We start from the raw sequence: 18472 nt of genomic DNA on the forward strand, positions 1-18472 counted from the left end.
CTGTTTCATCAATAATAGTTTTCAGAATAAAGGTTAATTTGCTCAATATACTCGTTTATGCTCTATGCGCTAGAGAATAAACAAACCCCCACCGTTAAAGTTCTAGATGTGATTTATGAGCCATATGGTGTTTTAGAAATGTAGATATTTTCGATGCAGCACGGCCAGGAAAATATTGACACGACTGCTGCGTCTTAACTTGAAAATCCCCAAAACAGGATGTTGGGTGGCGCTGTGCAGCTCGTCGCAGTCGGTGACGTTGGAACTATGGCTAGCCGGAAAACTTCGCAGCAGAAACGGGACGATGGAGACAAATATTCTGTCCTTTTGCCCACTTACAACGAGCGAGAGAACCTCCCGCTGATCGTTTGGCTTCTGGTGAAATATTTCGGTGAAAGGTGAAGTCAGCGACTTTTTGTTTTAATTTTTTCCCCGGGAGAAGCTGCTCGGTTAGCGCTAGCTAACGTGTGTTTGCTGCGGTAATGCCTGTCAGTGATGAGCTGTCACTAAGCTAAGCCAATCAAGTTTCATCGCTAGTGCAATAACTATGTTATACCTACGTATTTAAAAAACATTTTTTTAACTTAATGAATAATCTGTTGTCGCTGGTTCAGTCAAGAAGTAACTTTACCACAGTTGTTAGTGAGCATTTAAAGAGATGAACGACTGACTGAACGTCAACCTTCTGTTTTCATTCACAGCGGGTTTAATTACGAGATCATTGTTATTGACGACGGGAGCCCTGATGGGACACTGGAGGTGGCTGAGCAGCTGCAGAAGATTTATGGAGAGGACAGAATTGTGAGTCCTACACTCACTGATTGTTAATACATTTTTGTACGACCATAAACTAATTGTGTGCTTTTTTTGAATAGCTCCTTCGACCACGAGCAAAGAAATTGGGTCTAGGTGAGTTAAAACGACACATTGATAAGGATGATGTGTATTTGGCACTCAAAGCTACACTGACAAGCTGGGTTTTCCTCACCTAGGCACTGCCTACATCCATGGGATGAAACACGCTACTGGCAACTTCATCTTCATCATGGATGCAGACCTGTCGCATCATGTGAGTGTCGTGTCAAAACATCTCTGCTTCTTTTTTTAAAAAAAAAGAAAAGAAAAACAACACTCCTTAAGTGACATTGTTGGGTTGTTTTGTGTTTTTCACATGGAATTTTCCTTTTTATTCTTTCAGCCTAAATTTATTCCTGAATTCATTGAGTGAGTGTACATTTTCTATTTGTGTTTATACAAATCAATGTCTGTGTTTCTGCAGCCCTTTATCTAGTTGCATTATTTATTGAAATTGTGTTTCTTGGGTAAGCGTGTTATTTTTATTTCAATGATGCGTTTCATTTACCTCAGGTGTCAGAGCTCAGAACTGGAGCACAAGAGTAGTGGAAAAAAGTTTTCGGACACCCTTAAAAAAAATTTACTCAATACTAATTGATGTCATTGAATATTTGTCAGAGTATGTTTGTGTCTGCATCAGAGACTCACAAGTGGATGTAAAATTATTTTGTATTTGATTGTTGATAAGACAAAAAGGTTCTGAGCCAGACGAAACAGGGGGTAAACGTTGGTGACTGCGCTAAATTAAACTCCACTTGGAGACTTGAGACTGATTCCTTTCCCAATACAATACATAACAAATGCATGAGACAGGCATGACAATGAGAAGCTATAATTTAGTAGCAGCATGCTGTGGTTGTCCCAGTTTCTGTTGGTTTTTTTTTTGGTATTGTTTATCATTACAAATTATCATAACATTGAGCTTTTAAAATGTTATGACCAGGAAACAGAAGTCGGGTAACTATGACCTGGTGTCTGGGACTCGTTACTGTGGGAACGGAGGAGTGTACGGCTGGGATCTTCGCAGGAAACTCATCAGGTAATCAAAAAACCGTAAGTGTTCAACTCTGTAGTTCCTCACTGAGTGAGATCACAACAATATAACACATGTTTGGGTTTTTTTGCCTCTTCCTTTCTTTTCCCAGTCGGGGAGCAAACTTCTTGACTCAAGTGCTGCTGAGGCCTGGAGCTTCAGACCTCACAGGCAGCTTCAGGTGAGGAAAGATGCTCATGACAAGTCTGTGACAATTTTATTGACCAACACAGTTAAATTTTCGGATTCGAGCACCCTCTGCTGGAGGGGTTAAACAACTGCAGCTGCTAAACCGTTGAGTCCTGCAGGAAAATTTGTGTCGTACGGGCGTTGATAACCTGAGCGGATTTTCCTGCTTGTGGCTCTCGCCGGTGTGCCAGACTGTACAAGAAGAAGGTGCTGGAGAGTCTGGTGGAGCGCTGCGTCTCCAAAGGCTACGTCTTCCAGATGGAGATGATCGTCCGCGCCAGACAGCTCAACTACACCGTCGGAGAAGTGAGGGCCGTGATTCAATATTTTTCCATCGTCCGGTCGTTCACTGCATTGTTCGCCGAGCGCTGTGCGTTCTTCACAGCTGCTTGAGGGAGAAAAAAAAGAAGCGTAAACAGGCACTTCCTGTTGGGCGGGGGCTTCTTTGTTTTCGTCCCGCGTCTGACGGGAATCCTCTTCTGTTGTGGACGCTAAAGCCGCGAGAAGTCCAGTCGGGGTTTGTGTGTGTTTGTGCCTCTAAACGTTTTCTCCTCCACGCTTGTCTCTCCTCCGACAGGTTCCAATTTCCTTCGTGGACCGAGTGTACGGAGAGTCCAAGCTGGGAGGGAACGAGATTGTGTCGTTTGTGAAAGGACTGCTCACCCTGTTTGCCACCACATGAATCTATCACCCCGTGAAACCGACTATTGTCGATTTTTCGCCTCGCAATTCCAGTCGGGGGTGGAAATAAAAATCCTCCTCCCCGTTCATCAGACAGTGACTAGATGTGAAATGACACTAGCGAGAAGTACAAAACAACCGCCAGCCTTCTAGCAGCAGGGGAAACACTGAAGGGACATCAGCTCTTATTTTCATCAATTCCCCGACCGGACAGCCGAACAAACTCCCTCTAGGTTGGATCACATGTTTATCTGCCACACCTGTGATTGTATATAATTAAAGATGTTGTATTTTGTATTAATTTAGTTTGTGCTTTGTGTGGGTTCTGTATTTTTTTTCCCCGATACTATTTGACACTTGCAGTTGACCAGAAGGACCAGCAGTCCTTTGGAAAGATTGACCTGGAAGAGACTTCAGGACCACCATAGATTTAAAACAACGGAACACCTCATAATAATACATATATAAAAAAAAAAGTCCCACAGTAACAGAGGATGTATAGTACAACAGTTGAAAGGTAAATGAAAAGATATAGTGCCAAACCTTTACAAGATTTTTGAGGATTGGATGTAAAACTAAAAGTATTAATCCAAATTTGGGACAAACTTGTCAGCTTTTTATCCGTTTCTCAAGTGCTGAATTGTGACTCCTTTTCTGGTGTTCTTGACGTTTCACCTTTCATCTGAAAGGATTATTCGGTACAGCACCAATAACTTCAAAGACCAAAACGACTGATAACCTCACGTGATTTTCTTTAGTTTCTGTGCTTCCCACGAGGGCAGATGGTTGAGATATTTGTCAGATTTTTAGAACGAATATGTTTGTTTTCTTAATAGCTGCATGTCAGTGAAACTGCAAAATTTTGATTTTGATGAAATGCTTGGTAAAGTTTGGGGTTGTCCTTTGGATTGGATATACATTGGTGTGCTGCTGCTCTTGGACCCAGACTCCCGATCAGCCCGTTCCTCTGACCGTCACACACGGGCTTTTATTATTATTTTTTTTAATTTATCAAGTGCACGTGACAATATCCCGGAGCCCAGCTGACATCATTGAAACGTTAAGCTTGTTTAACAATATGCTGGCTAAGTGCCCTGTAGCGAGACGAAGGAGGAAGGAATCAATAAACATTTATGGTAATATTTGTTCAGGTGGTGAGTTATGGCGACGTGTGAGGAGAGTTTGAACTGCTGAGCTGCCAAGACGGACCAATCATTTGCCTATAATTCACTGCGCTGCCGAAAGTCAGCAGGCACCTTACAGGAAAGTAGTCCCGGCCAGGCAGTTTCCTGGCGCTGGACAGTCACGGGCAACAGAGCGGGTATAGCGCCCATAGACAATAGCGCCACCCACCGCCGGCGCAACCGTATGGCTACTGTAACTGAGTGCTGAGGCTCTGTGCACATCCGACCCTCCGAGAGGGGAGAAAGGGGGGAGGGGAGAGGAGCGAGGGGAGGTGGTGAGCTTGCCAGATGTAGGCAAAGTTGCGCATGCGCCTGCATCAAAGGCACCCATCCGGAAGGACGCCCGCTGGCGGCAGAACACCGCAAGTGCTGCTGCGCCGGGTTGTTTACCCCACAGGCTCCCGCACGGGAAGCAGAAGCGGCCCACTTTCCTTTTTTATAATTCTCTCAGTCACACGTCAAGCGACGTCTCGCCTAATTGGCCCAGCTTGATTGACAGGCCAATCAAGAGTTGTTTTTTTTTTTTTTTTTTTTTTTAATGAGCCCGGGCTCGCGGCGGCCTGACAATGAGATGATTTATGCTAATCAAGTAGATGTCACTTCCGCCCTTTTTATTTGCGCCATTTTGGATCGGGCAGTTTCTCGGCTGGATGTGTATTGTCTGTCAGGGGGAGAGAATGGGTAAAGCGCAGTAGGCTGCCGGCCGATTCAACACACCGGGTCCTTTTCTTTGAGGAGAAAAAAACAACTACAAAGAGTGAATTCGCTGCTCGCCCCGGACTGCTGGACGTGCCCACGGCCGCACCGAGCTTGTTAGAATGACGGTTTGAGCTCTCTTAATGAGTGGCGGCGGCACAACCACGACCCGCTTGCTGACCAAAGAGAGGAGAAGGCAGCCCGACTCGGCGGAGCGGCGGGACCGGGTTCGGAGGACAGCCAAGCGGCCGGCCAGCGCGGGTTCTCCCCCGCGGGGCTAGCTGTCACCTGGAGAGGCGGGCGCGGGGGGATCTTCTCGAAACCGAGCCCCGTCTTGTCTGTGTGCGACGCTTCCAACCGCTCCTCAAGCCATCCCGAGGTGACACATTTCACTCGAGCCTGCGGGAGCGACGGATGTGAAAAGCAGGTAAACTTGTCTGTCACGGCGCCCGGCCACATATGAAAGCGACGCGGTCCCGGCGGCCGCCTCTGCTAGCTGCTGCTGCTGCTGCTGCCGCGGCGACGGTGGCGGCTACTACCTGCCGTGATGCGATGGGTGGCCGACTGGCTAACCGAGGGGGAAAACTTGGCTGCCCCGTAATGTCGCCTACATTATACGCGGAGCCATTCTACGTCAGCCCCCTCGGGTGAATTGACTGTCTCGCAGATGTGTGTGTGTATGTGTGTGTGTTTTTCGAGGGGTTGAAACGAAGCGCCGTAGCACCCATGTTGTCGGTTCGAGTTGGCTAGCTTAGCATGCTAACTCGGCGCGGCTGTGTGCCCCGATTCTTTGTGAGGAGGAGGAGCAGGAGCAGCAGCAGCAGCACGGGCTGTGAGCTTGCCCTCCCGGCGGAGCTATCGATCCGGACACGGCCGGTTGTCGGGTGTTAGATCGCAGTATTGGTTCCACATGGTGCACAGCAGCCGACCCCGAGAGTTAGTTTTCAAGACGGACTTTTAATTTTTTTTGGGGGGGTAGTGCGTGTACAGGGAGTTTTGTGTCTGGGTTCCGGGATGCATGCCCCCTCTCCTTTTTATTTAGTGATTGTTGTGAAGTCAGATTTTGGTCTCTGATGGGTGAAGTTGGCCACCGGGTGACTGCTTGTCTGTGCTCCTCGTAACCCTGCCATCCAGTGACCCTCCTGGTCACTGCTCCCTCCGCACAGGTGATGCTCAGGTTCAGGTAACATTACAGGTTATGAACCCCTCAAAAGTTTTTGTTTTAGTATCATTATTATTATTATTATTGTGGCTAATAGTGTCACTATTATTCTGGTGAATGTTTCCATTAGTTTCTCCTGCTCCTCGTCGCCAGTAAACAACCAGAGTAGAAACAGAGGTTGTTCTCCAGTGCATGGGTCATTGTGTGTGTGTGTGTGTGTGTGTGTGTGTGTGTGTGTGTGTGTGTGTGTGTGTGTGTGTGTGTGTGTGTGTGTGTGTGTGTGTGTCACACAACAACACAGCAGAAGGGGAAACCTGTTCTCTGCCAGCGGCCCTCAGCAGAGAACAGCAGCCTCCACTCTCTTCCTCCATTTCCTCCTCCTTTTCCTCTCCTCATCAGACTCTCCTTGGCTTATTTCTCCTCTTCCTCCCCCCTCCAACCCCTCCCCCTCCCCCTCCTCTGCTTCCTCCTCCTTCTCTTCTGCTTCCTCCTCCTCGTCCTCGCCCTCCTCCCCTCGGCTTTCTATTCCCTTCTCTCCTTCTCTTCCTCCCACCCCCTCCCTGTATCTGTCTCACCCTCTTCCACCCCCCTTCTCCTCCTCCTCCACTCCCTCCCTCCCTCCCTCTCTCTCCTCTGATCCCGCCATGTCCGACCTCCCCTCCCCTCCCCCTTCCACTTCCTCTCTCTTTTTCTCCTCCCATCTCTCCCCCGTACCCTCACTCCCTCACCCGCCTCGCTCCCCCCACACTCTCACATAAACACACACTCCACCCCCCCCTCGCTGATCTCCCTCGCTCCTTCTGTCCCTCCCCTTCCAACATCCCTCCCGTTCTCCTCTCTCCCTCCTCTCCCTCCTCTCCCTCTCCCTCTCCCCACCTCCACTGCAGACATATTGTAGAAGCTGCTGCTGACTCAATAGGAGGCGCCATTCTGTGATGGTATTGCAAGGCAGGGAGAAAGAGAGGAGAGAGAGAAAAAACGGGGGGGGGGGGGGTGAAAGCACTGGGTGGGTAGGGAGGCTTACATAATGGTGGTGCTCTCTAGCGCCATCCACGCCATGCAAGAGGAAGTGGAAGGGAGGAAGACGGTTGAAGTGGGCTGGGGGGTGGGGGGGTGTTTGTCTGCTGTCACTCAAACCAACATCTAGAATGGAAGGCAGACCCGCAGTCAACGAGGCCACGCATTCAGACAGATGGACTCAGTTGTTGGTCTTTATGAGCTTCCAGTGGAAACACACACACACACACACCTCCCTGCTTTGAGTCTTCAAGAAGGCCAACAAGATGTGTCCTCAACCGCTGTTCTGTTTATTCTATCCTAACCGAGCCGCGTTTGTGCTGTCATGCACAGGTGACCTTTGACCCCCACGGAGCTCCGAACTCGACGGACAACTCAGCGGTGAATGGAGCGGGTCCTGCTCCCTCTGACCTTTTGATAAGACATTATTGATTTGTCCAATCAGCAGTGGTAGTTGTTGTTGTTTTGAGTTTTATTTTGCAGGGATTGGTTGTTACGGTTTGGGGGGTGGGGGAGGCATTGTGTTTCCTTCTTCCTCGTTGCGTCGACGATACATGGGAGAGGAAGAGTCGTGCAGTAGAATTAAATCGATGAATGGCATCTCAGTGTTTCTCTAGTGAACGAGCCAAAGCCTTCAGGTTTTAGGTGGACTTTTTAACACTTCCAGTAACAACAACGCAGAGGTGTGGCAGGAAGCATGCGTGAATTATTGAATCTCCACCTATACCAACAAATCCCTGCTATTTTTCTTTCCTCTCTCACCAACTGCAGCCACACAGACCCAAAACTGGTACAAGCAAAGAAAAAAAAAATCTAAATAGTGATTATAAAGACAACACACCCACCACCAGTGACTGAGGTAAACAGGGTAAGAAGAGCAGGAAAAAAGTGTGAGACATCACTTTGCATCTCGGAACCTTTTCACTCAAACAAACTGCTGAGCTGCATTGTTTACATTAGTATGTGAAAGACAGGAGCGAGTGCGCATCAGCTGCCTCCTCTTGACTTGTGTGCACTGTCAACAGAAGTCAACTTCAACCTTCCCCCGAAAGTTTGATTGCTATTGTTGGGTTCCTTGAGGTGGCCTTGAAACGAGTCTCCCTCCTTGGGCCGCGCTCTGCGTTTCAACTTTTTGTTCTGAAGATGAAGGCTGTCTAGCACACGTCACTTTAAGAGATGGGGGTGGGGGGGCTTGTAAAGGAAAAGCTGACTGACGTTCAGTAATATCCTCCTATAGAATAACAATGGAGTGTGCCAGGATCGGAGCTCTTGATCGACATGTCTCATCCAAAGTCATTATGCATAGATCACTTCTTCCTGAACTGTGACCAAAAACCTTCCAACTCCAACCGTTTGTGGGACTCGTCCGTGAAAACGTCCCGGTTCCGGTTGTTCCACTTCCTGGTTGTGCTGTTGATAACCCGTTGTGTTTGTCCTTTTCTACTCAGGTGGGCAGAATGTTCCAGCTCCCCGTCAATAACCTGGGCAGTCTGCGAAAAGCAAGGAAAAATGTCAAGAGGGTGCTGGGAGACATCGGCTTGGAGTTCTGCAGGGATCACCTAGAGGTGGGTTCCACTGAAGATTGGTGCACAGCTGCTGCAGTGTCTCTTTTAGGGTCAAAATGCGTCTCTCTCTTCTTGTCTCGACTTTGCAATGACGGATAAAGAAGTATTTTTCCCAACCGCAGCGGCATGTCATTCTTGAAACGCTCAAGTCAGGACTTGGGTTTGCTTCTCTGTTTGGTCTCCTCCTGCAGGAATGAAAGGGTTCTGCAGGGGAACGCCCGCTGCACTAACACAGAGAATATATGACGCGGGAATCAATGAACCGGAATCATAAACTAATCCATACAGTGTAATAACCCAATCGGCGTAATGCCGCGGCGTTACGTCTCACTCCAAGCAGGACCACAAGATTGCATAATTCATCACCTCGGTCCGATCTGTGTTGCTTGACTCTCTTGAAAGGACTTAAAATGAACGGGGGTGTAATTTTCTGCGGCGATGGCTCCAAACCAAAGGCAGCTCTCATTCAGAGTTGAATTTATCTGCCGGTTGCCCTCCCCCTGCAAAACATACCCTGCAATTACAGATGGAATATTATTACATAAAAAAAAAAAAAATTCTGTGGCTGTCGGACCAACTTAACGAGACGCGGTGCTGTGACGCCAAGCTGTTGCACCTGTGCTGAGTCATGTGGCGCAAAATAGAAAGCCAAGTTTGTTATCGGTGCGCAATTTAAATGCGTTCCGTGAAAGTTCTGAGAGAAGAGCAAAGTAAACGTTTCCGCCCTAGCAGAAATGTGGTTGTCGTTCTTCACCGACACCTAACAGGAAGCATTGGTTGTGATCTTGTTAACGGTATGTGAAAAAAAAAACATCTTGGTAATTAATCCTATACCCTTTATCCAGAATTTGGACCTGTTGTAAATCTGATTGTATTTGTTGACTGTTTTTATTGGTCATGTTTGGTTTATTGTTTGTTCATTTTTAGTCTGCCTTGCTCTTATTATCACTGTGCACTTTGAGATTTGCCCACAATTGTAAAGTGCGTTACAAATAAAATCTATTCTTATTATTTTTATTATTATTTTTATTACGTCCTGTTTCCACAGATGCATTTTCTAAATAATAACCTTGTTTATTCCATTATTTTTTCCACAGTGTACTAATCTCATTACATTTGTCTCTCAGGACTACAAGGACTACACTCCTCCAGACGTATATATAAAGCACACTTCGTGGGAAGATGTGTGCATGTGGGAGCCGTCACATACCAAAGTCCAGGTGTGTGACATCAGCTTTTTATGCCATGCTTCATCTTTCACTCACGGTTTGCTTTAAAAAAAACAACAACAACAAACTATTTTGATTCCCAAAAATGACCCTACAAAGTCAGAACTCCTTTTTGCCCTGCTTGTTTCCAGGACTACAGATCCAAGCCGTTCTGCTGCTCCGGATGCCTCTTTTCATCCAAGTACTTCTCAGCGTACAAGAGCCACTTCCGCAACGTCCACAGCGAGGACTTTGAGAACAACATCCTGCTCAACTGCCCCTACTGCACCTACAATGGCAACAAAAAGACCCTGGAGACGCACATTAAACTCTTCCACGTGCCCAACAGCACAGTGCGGCCGGGCCCGGGGGGGATGGTGTCGGGCGCCGGTGGGCTCGTGATGAAGGACGGCATGCTAAAGAGGACCGGCGACAGCGTGGAGCAGGCGGTGTACTACTGCAAGAAGTGCACGTACAGGGACCCCCTGTACAACGTGGTCCGCAAGCACATCTACCGGGAACACTTCCAGCAGGTGGCCCAGCCCTACATCGCCAAGCCGGGGGACAAGACCACCGCCCAGAACGGCGGGTCGGAGAGCGGCGCCGCCAACAGCGCCATCAACCACCAGATCCACTGCAAGAAGTGTCTGTTTGTGCCGCGCACGTACGAGGCGCTGGTCCAGCACGTCATCGAGGACCACGAGCGCATCGGCTACCAGGTGACCGCCATGATCGGCCACACCAGCGTCATCGTGCCCCGGCCGAAACCCATCATCATGATCCCGCCCAAGACCATAGGAGACAAGACCATCATCGGGATGGGCCCCAAAGGTGCCGTCATGGCCACCACCAGGACGCCCGGCATGCAGCAGCCGACCCGCGTCGTCGTGTCGTCCAAGCCCGGCTTCAACTCGAACCTCCTGGCCGGGATGAAGCACGACCCGGCGAGGCTAAAAGCTGCAGGCGCCCAGCCGTTCTCGCTGGGCGCCCAGCAGGTGAGGGTCTCCCTGCCGGGCAACGCCCAGGTGTCGGTGCCCCAGCAGTCGCACGCCGCCAAGCAGCTGATCTCCGCCGCCGTCGCCGCCGCCGCTGGCCTGAGGAGTCCGGCTATGATCGGCTCGTCCTCGCTGAAATCCAACCCCCTGGGTTCACGGGTGCAGGCCGCGGCCACCACGGTGGCGTCGGTCACCGCCAAGAAGGGCGGTTCCTCGGTGCTGGGCACGTCCTACACCCAGAAGTGGAAGATCTGCACCATCTGCAACGAGCTCTTCCCGGAGAACGTCTACAGCGCCCACTTCGAGAAGGAGCACAAGGCGGAGAAGGTCCCGGCCGTGGCCAACTACATCATGAAGATCCACAACTTCACCAGCAAGTGTCTCTACTGCAACCGCTACCTGCCCAGCGACACCCTGCTCAACCACATGCTGATCCACGGCCTCTCCTGCCCGCACTGCCGCGCCACCTTCAACGACGTGGAGAAAATGGTGGCCCACATGCGGCTGTCGCACCCGGACGAGAGCGTCGGGCCGCGCACGGACTCCCCCTTGACCTTTGACCTCACCCTCCAGCAGGGCAATCCCAAGAATGTCCAGCTGATCGTGACCACGTACAACATGAGGGACGCCCCGGAGGAGTCGGTCGCGTTTCACGCTCAGAATCACACCGCGGCCTCGTCGGCCCTCTCGACCTCCCTCATATCGGGCAAGAGGTTGATGCCTCAGCTGCCGCCCAAAGCGCCCTCGGGGGCCGCCGACGCCCCGCCCAGCAAGGGTCTCTCCCAGGTGTCTGTGCCCTACAAGAGGGATGTGGGGAAGACACTGTGCCCTCTTTGTTTCTCCATCCTCAAAGGGCCGATCTCAGACTCCCTGGCCCACCACCTGCGAGAGAGGCACCAGGTGATTCAGACGGTCCACCCCGTGGAAAAGAAGTTGACTTACAAGTGCATTCACTGCTTGGGGGTCTACACAAGTAACATGACCGCCTCGACCATCACCTTGCACCTGGTGCACTGCAGGGGTGTGGGGAAGTCGCAGAACGGGCAGGAGAGTCGGGCAACCAACTCTTCCCGGGTCCCTCCGGCCCAGAGCGGCGCCGTGAAACGGGCCGGCGTGGACGGCGCCGAGGCTAGCGCGCCAAAGCGAAGACGGCCGGGACCCCCCGGGGAAAGGGCCCATCCGAGAGACTGCAACGGCCCGTCGGGGTTTGTCGAAAACCCGGACGAGCCGGTGGTTCTGGCTCTGGACCCCAAAGGGCAGGAAAACGAGTCGTACGAATCGAGGAAGTCGTTCCTGACGCAGTATTTCAGCCAGGCGCCGTACCCCACGCAGCGGGAGGTGGACAAACTGGCCGCCAGCCTGTGGCTCTGGAAGTCGGACATCTCCGGCCACTTTGCCAACAAAAGGAGACAGTGTGTGCAGGAGTGCGAGGCCCAGAACAGCCGAGTGCTGATGGGCTTCAGCATGCACGATATCAGTAAGGTCACTCACGAGCTGGGCTTCGTGCTGGAGGGAGCGTACGAGGGGGGAGGCGGCGGCGTCAGGCGGACGTCGAGGACGTGCATGGGTGTGTCGGAGCAGGCTCTCCGGAGACACCGGGAGCAGGCGGCCTCCAACGGCGGCGTGGCCGCAGCGGCTGCTACCCCGCCTCGAAAGGGCAGGTCGGCCAAGCTTTTGGAAAGTTCAAAGACTAAGGCTGCTCCTCCGGCCCCCAAATCAACCAGAGACCAAACCAAGACAATCAACAACAGCTTACCACAGAAGATGCCTCTAGACCTTTCGGAGCCCATCGCCATCGACTCCGACAGTGACGAGGAAGAAGTGCAGCCGCAGCAGCAGCAGCTGCAGCTGAAGCAGAAGAAGAGCAGCAGCGGCAGCAGCGTCAAGCAGCTGCAGCTGGTGGGGGAACGTCTCCTCGAGCGGAGCAGCGACGCTCAGCAGAGAACCGAGCCCAAGACGGGTTCTGTCGCAGTTTCAGACTTGGATGACTTGTCGGACGATGATGACGACGACGACGACGAAGACGACGATGATGACGACGACGATGATGATGACGACGACGACGATGAGGATGACGACGACGATGACGACGACGACGAAGACGAGCAGCATATAGAGAATGGCTTTGGACCCACAGAGAGCTCAGGAAGACCAGCTGCCAAAGGCAGAGACCCTCTACCCATCATCATCCCCAAGTTCGTACCATCGTCCGCAAGAAGTGGAGGAGACGGCGCCCAGCTGGGCAAACAGCAGGTCTGACTGACTTGAGAGGGGGAGGGAAAAAAAAGAAGAAGAAAAACTCTTTAGATTTAGGCCATGCCAACAAATCTGCCTCGTTTGAAGCGAAAGACAAGGGCCGCCCTTGTTGGGTTCCTGAGAACGGCGGGAGTGACAAGAAGGGAACTCCAAACAAGCCATCCGTGGACATTTCTAGTGCAGGACCTCGACGAGCAGCTGGGATCGATGTTGAGATTCGTTCCGACGTCTCTTCCCCGAACGTGGGTTGGGTTGGGTTGGGTTGGGTTGGGTGGGGGGAGGGCGGGGGTTACAAAGTTGCAAGGACAACAGTGCAGTCACACCAAACAAGAGTTTTTTGCCTTCTGTATACTTTATTACATTGAGATAAAGGAAATGTCCATGTTGATTTAGCCACCGACCTTGGCAGCGTGGCGTTTGAGATGTTGAGTTTTTGTGAGTAAAAAAAAAGAAAAAAAAAGAAGCTTTTCAGCCGACCAGATAATCCATCGTTTTTCATGTAGTTCTAGCAACCAGATGGGCAAGTGTATATTTGTACAGTCTTTTAGATATGTTTGGACACACGGCGCCCCCCTCCCCCCCTCCCCCCCCCAAACGTGTACCCTTGAATATTTGCTATTACCTATGTGTAAGGTAGCCTCACATGTTCTCCATCGGTATGCTTAACGGTAGGTGTCGCTTTGGTGGCTGGTGTTCTCACTTATGTTTATTTTTTAACAAAAACCTAGTTTTTTTGACAAAATAATATATCTATATATAAAATTAAAAACACGTTTTCTTTTGTTCTGTTTTTTTTTTTTCTTGCTTTCAGTTTGACTAGATTTTATTTTTTTAATTTTATCCCCCTCTCTGATTTGTTCCGAAAGAATAGTGGCAACCTTTTCTCTTCCTCTTTGACTTTTATCAGCCTTTCTCATGTCCATTAGCCTAGATGTGACTGTAACTTGCTTTCTATTTAATGTTCCTTTGAACCACAACTGGACAGTAACCACCATATTGACATCCACAACGTGATTTTCTTTCTTTTGTAATTATTATTTGAAAAGAAGAGTTGTGTTCTTTGTGTTTTTTGAATTGTGCGAATGTTTTCTTTTGATTTTCTTTCTTTTTTTTTTTTTCACCCAAGCATTTATGAAGAATAAAGTGCTGTCATTGTGCTTCTCACGGAACCAGTGGCCACGGCAGCTTCTTGGTTCTGCGGGGGGGGGGGGCTATTCCTGGGATTTGTCGACGCAGTGCGTCAGGCTTTACAGAATCCCTCTGCTATCATTGCAAACAAATCGACAACATGATTGGTTACTTGATACTGCAACTTAAAAAAAAAGATTAGATTGGCTTTTGTCAAGATGGATTTTGCACAATTCCAGGCTTGACGTCCCCAATAGTCCAGCTGGGGCGCAAGGTTGGGTGGGGTGCATTCCATTTACGTCGGGAGTCTACCGTTACGTTCAGGCTGACAACGTCCCGCTTGCAGGAGGGTTGCAAATGCTGGCTGCAGTGCATTTTGGGATCTGATGAAGGATCCTTTAGCTGGAGGCTACATCCGTTTGGCGGCGTTTGAATTGGGACGGCCGCATCGCTCCGAGAGTGACGAGGTTAACCTTCAAACGAGGCCCCCCCCGAAGGACGCAGCCCCTGAATTGGGACATAACATCAGACTTGAAAGGGGGGGGGGGTGCTTCTGATGACGTTGTCAGCCTTGAACTCGGAATGAAACAGGTTTAGAATGGAATGCACAATTGGTTCCTCCTCAAAATCGATCAGAAAGGACCACGATATTCCTTCAGGCCTGAAGTTCTCTTCAAACTCGGTTTGCTTGGGGATGCGATGTGAAGTCTTGGTTTCATGTAAAAAAAAAAGACCATTAAATGCCACCAAAAATTTGATTGCCGACGTTGCTGACTTACAAAAAAAAACCCAGAGAAAATATTGTTATTTAAATATTTGAATACTTGCAAGTAAGTAGGTTCATTTCAATAAAGTACATAAATGAGGCCTTGATAACTGATGCTATGTTGTCATCCTCCTTCGATCGCTGGGAAGGATTCACGGCGTGACCCTTTGCAGCTCGAGCCCGTTCCACAAGTACCAGGCGTTGCTTTGTTAAATGAGTTGAATCGCTTGCTGATATAGCCTCAGAAGCTCAGCACTGCAGCGGTGGGTAATCCCTAGCCGGTGCTTCTCAAACCGTAGCAACCGACCACGCACTCGGGTTCCAGCGATGAGACCGTGTGCCCAAAGCCTTTGGTTGGAAATGCCCGAGTCGGTGGTGCACACCCGGCTTAATTAGATGCGATTGATCCGGTGCGTCACCCTGCTCACAGCGGCCAGGTAACCCGTGCAACACCTACTGTGTACGCTCACCTCCTGTATGGACTAACCTCCCATCCTTGGCCATCCTGGGATGAGGAACCTAAAATGGAGGGAAAATTGCCCCAGCGTGGGAGGGAGGGAGGCAAGGAAGACCCTCCTCGGCAGGCGAGGCGGTGTTGCTATGCCGTTGCAAGGAGCCAGGGAGAGGAGAGGAGAGGGGGAGGGAGGGAGGGAGGTAGAGAGGGAGGAGGAGGAGGGGTGAGGAAGGAGAGGGGCCTGGCAGACTGTGGGGGAGGCCTCAGCCGCAGTGCTGTGCCTGGCGCTCAGCGGTGTTTCAAAGGGGGGGAGGCGACGGGGGAGAGAACTGGCGAGGGGGGGGGGGGTGGCGAGGCGGGGAGGGGGAGTGAGAGCGAGAGAGGGGAGGAGCAGGAGTGGGGGAGGGGAGGAGACGGCAGTGTAGCGACTGGCGCCCCCTGTGTTCAGAGTAGAGAGAAGACCTAGTGTGTGTGTGTGTGTGTGTGTGTGTGTGTGTGTGTGTGTGTGTGTGTGTACGCGCGTGTGTGTTAGCTCTCAGACACAAAGGGAGATTGAGGCAACGAGAGACAGCCCTCCTTCTTAATGCAGGGGTGGAGGGAGGGAGGTGGGGTGGACAGGTGACCCTCTGACACACACACACACACACACACACCTGACCTGCAGCCTGCATCCACCTGTGCACAAATTGCATTGTTGTCATCCTATTAAAAAAAAAAAAAAAAAAAAAAAGAGTCTGTGGTGGAGGCCTCCATGGCGCCCCCTGGTAGGAGACTGTCTGAGCTTTTTTGCCAGGCGCGTGTGTGTATGAACACAGTAATAACGCACCAGTGGGGTGTGTCCAACTCATCAGACTGTTGCGTTGCATTTGCGTCCGTTGCGTGGTGCTGCCACACGCCACAATCGCATCTCACGAGGGGCCGGAGGTCGTCGCCATCCGTGTGTCGTCGCGCACAAACCAGGACAATGACGGGAGTGCTGACGGGGGAGTGTGGGGGAGAGAGGGAGGGAGGGGCGGGGGGAGTGAAGAAGGGGAGGGGGGGGGGGTTTGCAGGGGTGAGACACACCTCCCCTGCAGTGCTGACTGATTGGACTTGGAAGGAGATGAGTGAGTGGGTGGGTGGCAGGCTTGGGAGGGGGAAGCACACCCGCACCCATAGGGAGGGCCGGGTTGTCGGGGACGGGGGGGGGACTAGCACAGGGGGCAAGGACCCGAGCCCACCGCCAACGCCACCTGCTGGAGGAACCGCAGCGTGGACGACTTGACTGTGAAACGACCCTGAAATTCATCCCCCAGGTGACACAAAGAGAAGGTCTGTGAGCTGAGAACGAGGGAGGGTCATGTGACGGTGGCTGGGCCAGACCAGAAGGGAGAAAGACTCAGGGGGTGGGGCTTCTTCTGGGTTTTTTTTTTTTTTTTTTTAGTGATCTGGCGGGAGATCACATGGTCATGAGAGGAACGAAAGCCCGAGGGTGGTGAGAGTGGTTGGGGGCAGGAAATGAAACGGTTCCTATAGACTTTGATCTTTGACCCCTAGAAACGAGGGACACACCACCGCAGTTAAACTTGGTGTTGTCAAAATCACGGTAACTGCCTGAGGAGATGAATGTTTGAAGTCAGTAATGAAATCAAAACTGTGCCGTCTGCCGATGCTGGGGTGGAGGCTTCAGTGAAATGTCTGGTGATGCAGCAAGAGAAAAAGCCAGAAATCTACTGAATGACCCTCGCTTGAAGCAGTATTCAGGTCCCAAGCGTCGCACCAAGCAACATCATCCTTCACCAAAGTGAATAAACGAGTCTCACCTGGACAGTTTGACATTTGCCAAAGTAAAAAAACAGCAGAACAACAGAAAACGACAAAAAAATCTCTTATCAACCGATGAACTGTTGTGGCTGTTTTCTGGAGTGGATGCGTCGTTCGGGAAAAGGCTCCTTGTCCTTGAAACTTTGCACGGTGTGGTGGTGACACAGCCAACAGTGCCTGTCACTGTGTCAACACTGCAGAGGAGGTTTGCTGGGAGGTCAGACTCTTATTCCTGTTTCAGCTTGTCCCAGGTTGCACCTGCGCCTGGGAAATTGATGCATGCTAAAAAAAAAAAAAAAAAAAAAAAAATCAGACCTCAGATTTTCAGAACTCAAAATCTCTAACAATCAGGAAATTTGCTGTATCTACAAAAATAATATTTTTTTGTTGCTTATTTATGTTTTGTAATCTAAATGTTTTTGACGTGTGCTGAAATCTTACATTTCCAACCCTCCCCCGAGTCCCCACCCCTCGATGTTACGTTTAGAGTTCATTTCAGTCCGGTCCTGTCATCGCTCACACGCACTGGCAGCTTTCTACCAGCAGATGTCACTGTACTATCACAAACAGACTACCTGTCCTATTGCCTTTGGTGAAGCCTTGATTAGTTTGAAGTACCAGTGATATTTTCAAAGTAATAAACTAACGAACTGGCTGAGTAGCCGCCTCGGTTCCCAGCACCGTGGCGTGGGTCACTGGGCGACCGACTATCTCCAAGTATTCATGTCACGTGTGGTGCTGCACGGTAGATCAGTACAGAACTTTGAGGAAGTTAAAGTGTAACAGTAACACAAGCAGAGTTTGTTGCAACTGTCACAATGAAACAAGGCCACTGCACACGCGCATAGGTAACGAATGGTGGGAATCAGACTCTTCCTCTTGGCTGTTCCCATCAAGGGATCACAACTCCTTCTGCATTCTCTACATTCACAACAACTAGTTGTGTACTTTAGGAGGAAGCTGGAATTTAAAGAAGTGGGATTTTGGAATCTGGGATAACGTAATGGTTGCATCGACACGGTGGGAACTCTAAATTTGTTGTTTGTCTTTGTTTGTCTCTATCTGGTCCTAAGATGAATTGCCAACTTGTCCAGGGTGTCACCCTGCCTTTGCCCTACGACAGTTGTGAGAGGCTCCAGCAGACTCCTGAGATCTGGAGTTCAGGAAAAAGCGGGTAGCAAAATGGGACACTTACATTGTTGTCAGCACTGTTACTGGCTAAAACTAGAAACTAACGTTACCTACTTCCTCACATAATGTCAATAATCGTAGGCTCCAAACATGGGATCACTGAGTTGACAAGCAATAAAGCACGACTTGGTGAGCAAATCAACCAATGATTTGTGTGATCCCTGACGCTCTGTGTGATGAGTTAGACATCCTTCATAAAGAGTTGCGGACAGATGCGTCAACATGGCGCAGTGAGTCAAGTCTGCTTGCAAGAACTGAAACTCTGCAGCATTCTTCAACCCCATCAACG

At 50.3% G+C, this 18472-nt stretch overlaps 2 protein-coding genes and 1 long non-coding RNA gene across 3 annotated transcripts; 2 read left to right on the forward strand and 1 right to left on the reverse strand.

Moving 5' to 3' along the window:
* The first annotated feature begins 227 nt into the window (after positions 1 to 227).
* dpm1 (dolichyl-phosphate mannosyltransferase subunit 1, catalytic) lies at positions 228 to 3063 on the forward strand. Its single transcript, XM_076026675.1, has 9 exons — positions 228 to 398; positions 702 to 801; positions 876 to 905; positions 989 to 1069; positions 1199 to 1224; positions 1799 to 1894; positions 2001 to 2069; positions 2269 to 2383; positions 2655 to 3063. Exons 1-9 carry the CDS (start codon positions 268 to 270, stop codon positions 2757 to 2759), a joined length of 753 nt encoding a protein of 250 aa, XP_075882790.1. The 5' UTR covers positions 228 to 267; the 3' UTR covers positions 2760 to 3063.
* On the reverse strand, positions 806 to 1902 carry LOC142888417 (uncharacterized). The gene is made up of 3 exons (XR_012926692.1): positions 1796 to 1902; positions 989 to 1092; positions 806 to 905 (listed from the first exon to the last, which is right to left on the reverse strand). It is a non-coding gene; the product is annotated as an uncharacterized LOC142888417 (long non-coding RNA).
* Positions 3064 to 4442: 1379 nt separating the features above from the next.
* On the forward strand, positions 4443 to 14010 carry adnpb (activity-dependent neuroprotector homeobox b). The gene is made up of 4 exons (XM_076026674.1): positions 4443 to 5065; positions 8266 to 8382; positions 9510 to 9602; positions 9743 to 14010. Exons 2-4 carry the CDS (start codon positions 8275 to 8277, stop codon positions 12842 to 12844), a joined length of 3303 nt encoding a protein of 1100 aa, XP_075882789.1. The 5' UTR covers positions 4443 to 5065; positions 8266 to 8274; the 3' UTR covers positions 12845 to 14010.
* The last annotated feature ends 4462 nt before the right edge of the window (positions 14011 to 18472 follow it).

Source organism: Nelusetta ayraudi, unplaced genomic scaffold (genome assembly GCF_046127955.1).
Source record: "Nelusetta ayraudi isolate G7.1 ecotype Tasmania unplaced genomic scaffold, CSIRO-AGI_Nayr_v1 ptg000019l, whole genome shotgun sequence".
Classification (NCBI taxonomy): domain Eukaryota; kingdom Metazoa; phylum Chordata; class Actinopteri; order Tetraodontiformes; family Monacanthidae; genus Nelusetta; species Nelusetta ayraudi.

Coding starts and splice junctions, on each gene's coding strand:
- dpm1 (XM_076026675.1), top strand. CDS start 268: ATGGCTAGCCGGAAAACTTCGCAGCAGAAACGGGACGATGGAGACAAA. Junction 1,225..1,798: donor TTTATTCCTGAATTCATTGA/GTGAGTGTACAT, acceptor TGTTATGACCAG/GAAACAGAAGTCGGGTAACT. Junction 2,384..2,654: donor TCAACTACACCGTCGGAGAA/GTGAGGGCCGTG, acceptor CTCCTCCGACAG/GTTCCAATTTCCTTCGTGGA.
- adnpb (XM_076026674.1), top strand. CDS start 8,275: ATGTTCCAGCTCCCCGTCAATAACCTGGGCAGTCTGCGAAAAGCAAGG. Junction 8,383..9,509: donor TCTGCAGGGATCACCTAGAG/GTGGGTTCCACT, acceptor TTTGTCTCTCAG/GACTACAAGGACTACACTCC. Junction 9,603..9,742: donor CGTCACATACCAAAGTCCAG/GTGTGTGACATC, acceptor GCTTGTTTCCAG/GACTACAGATCCAAGCCGTT.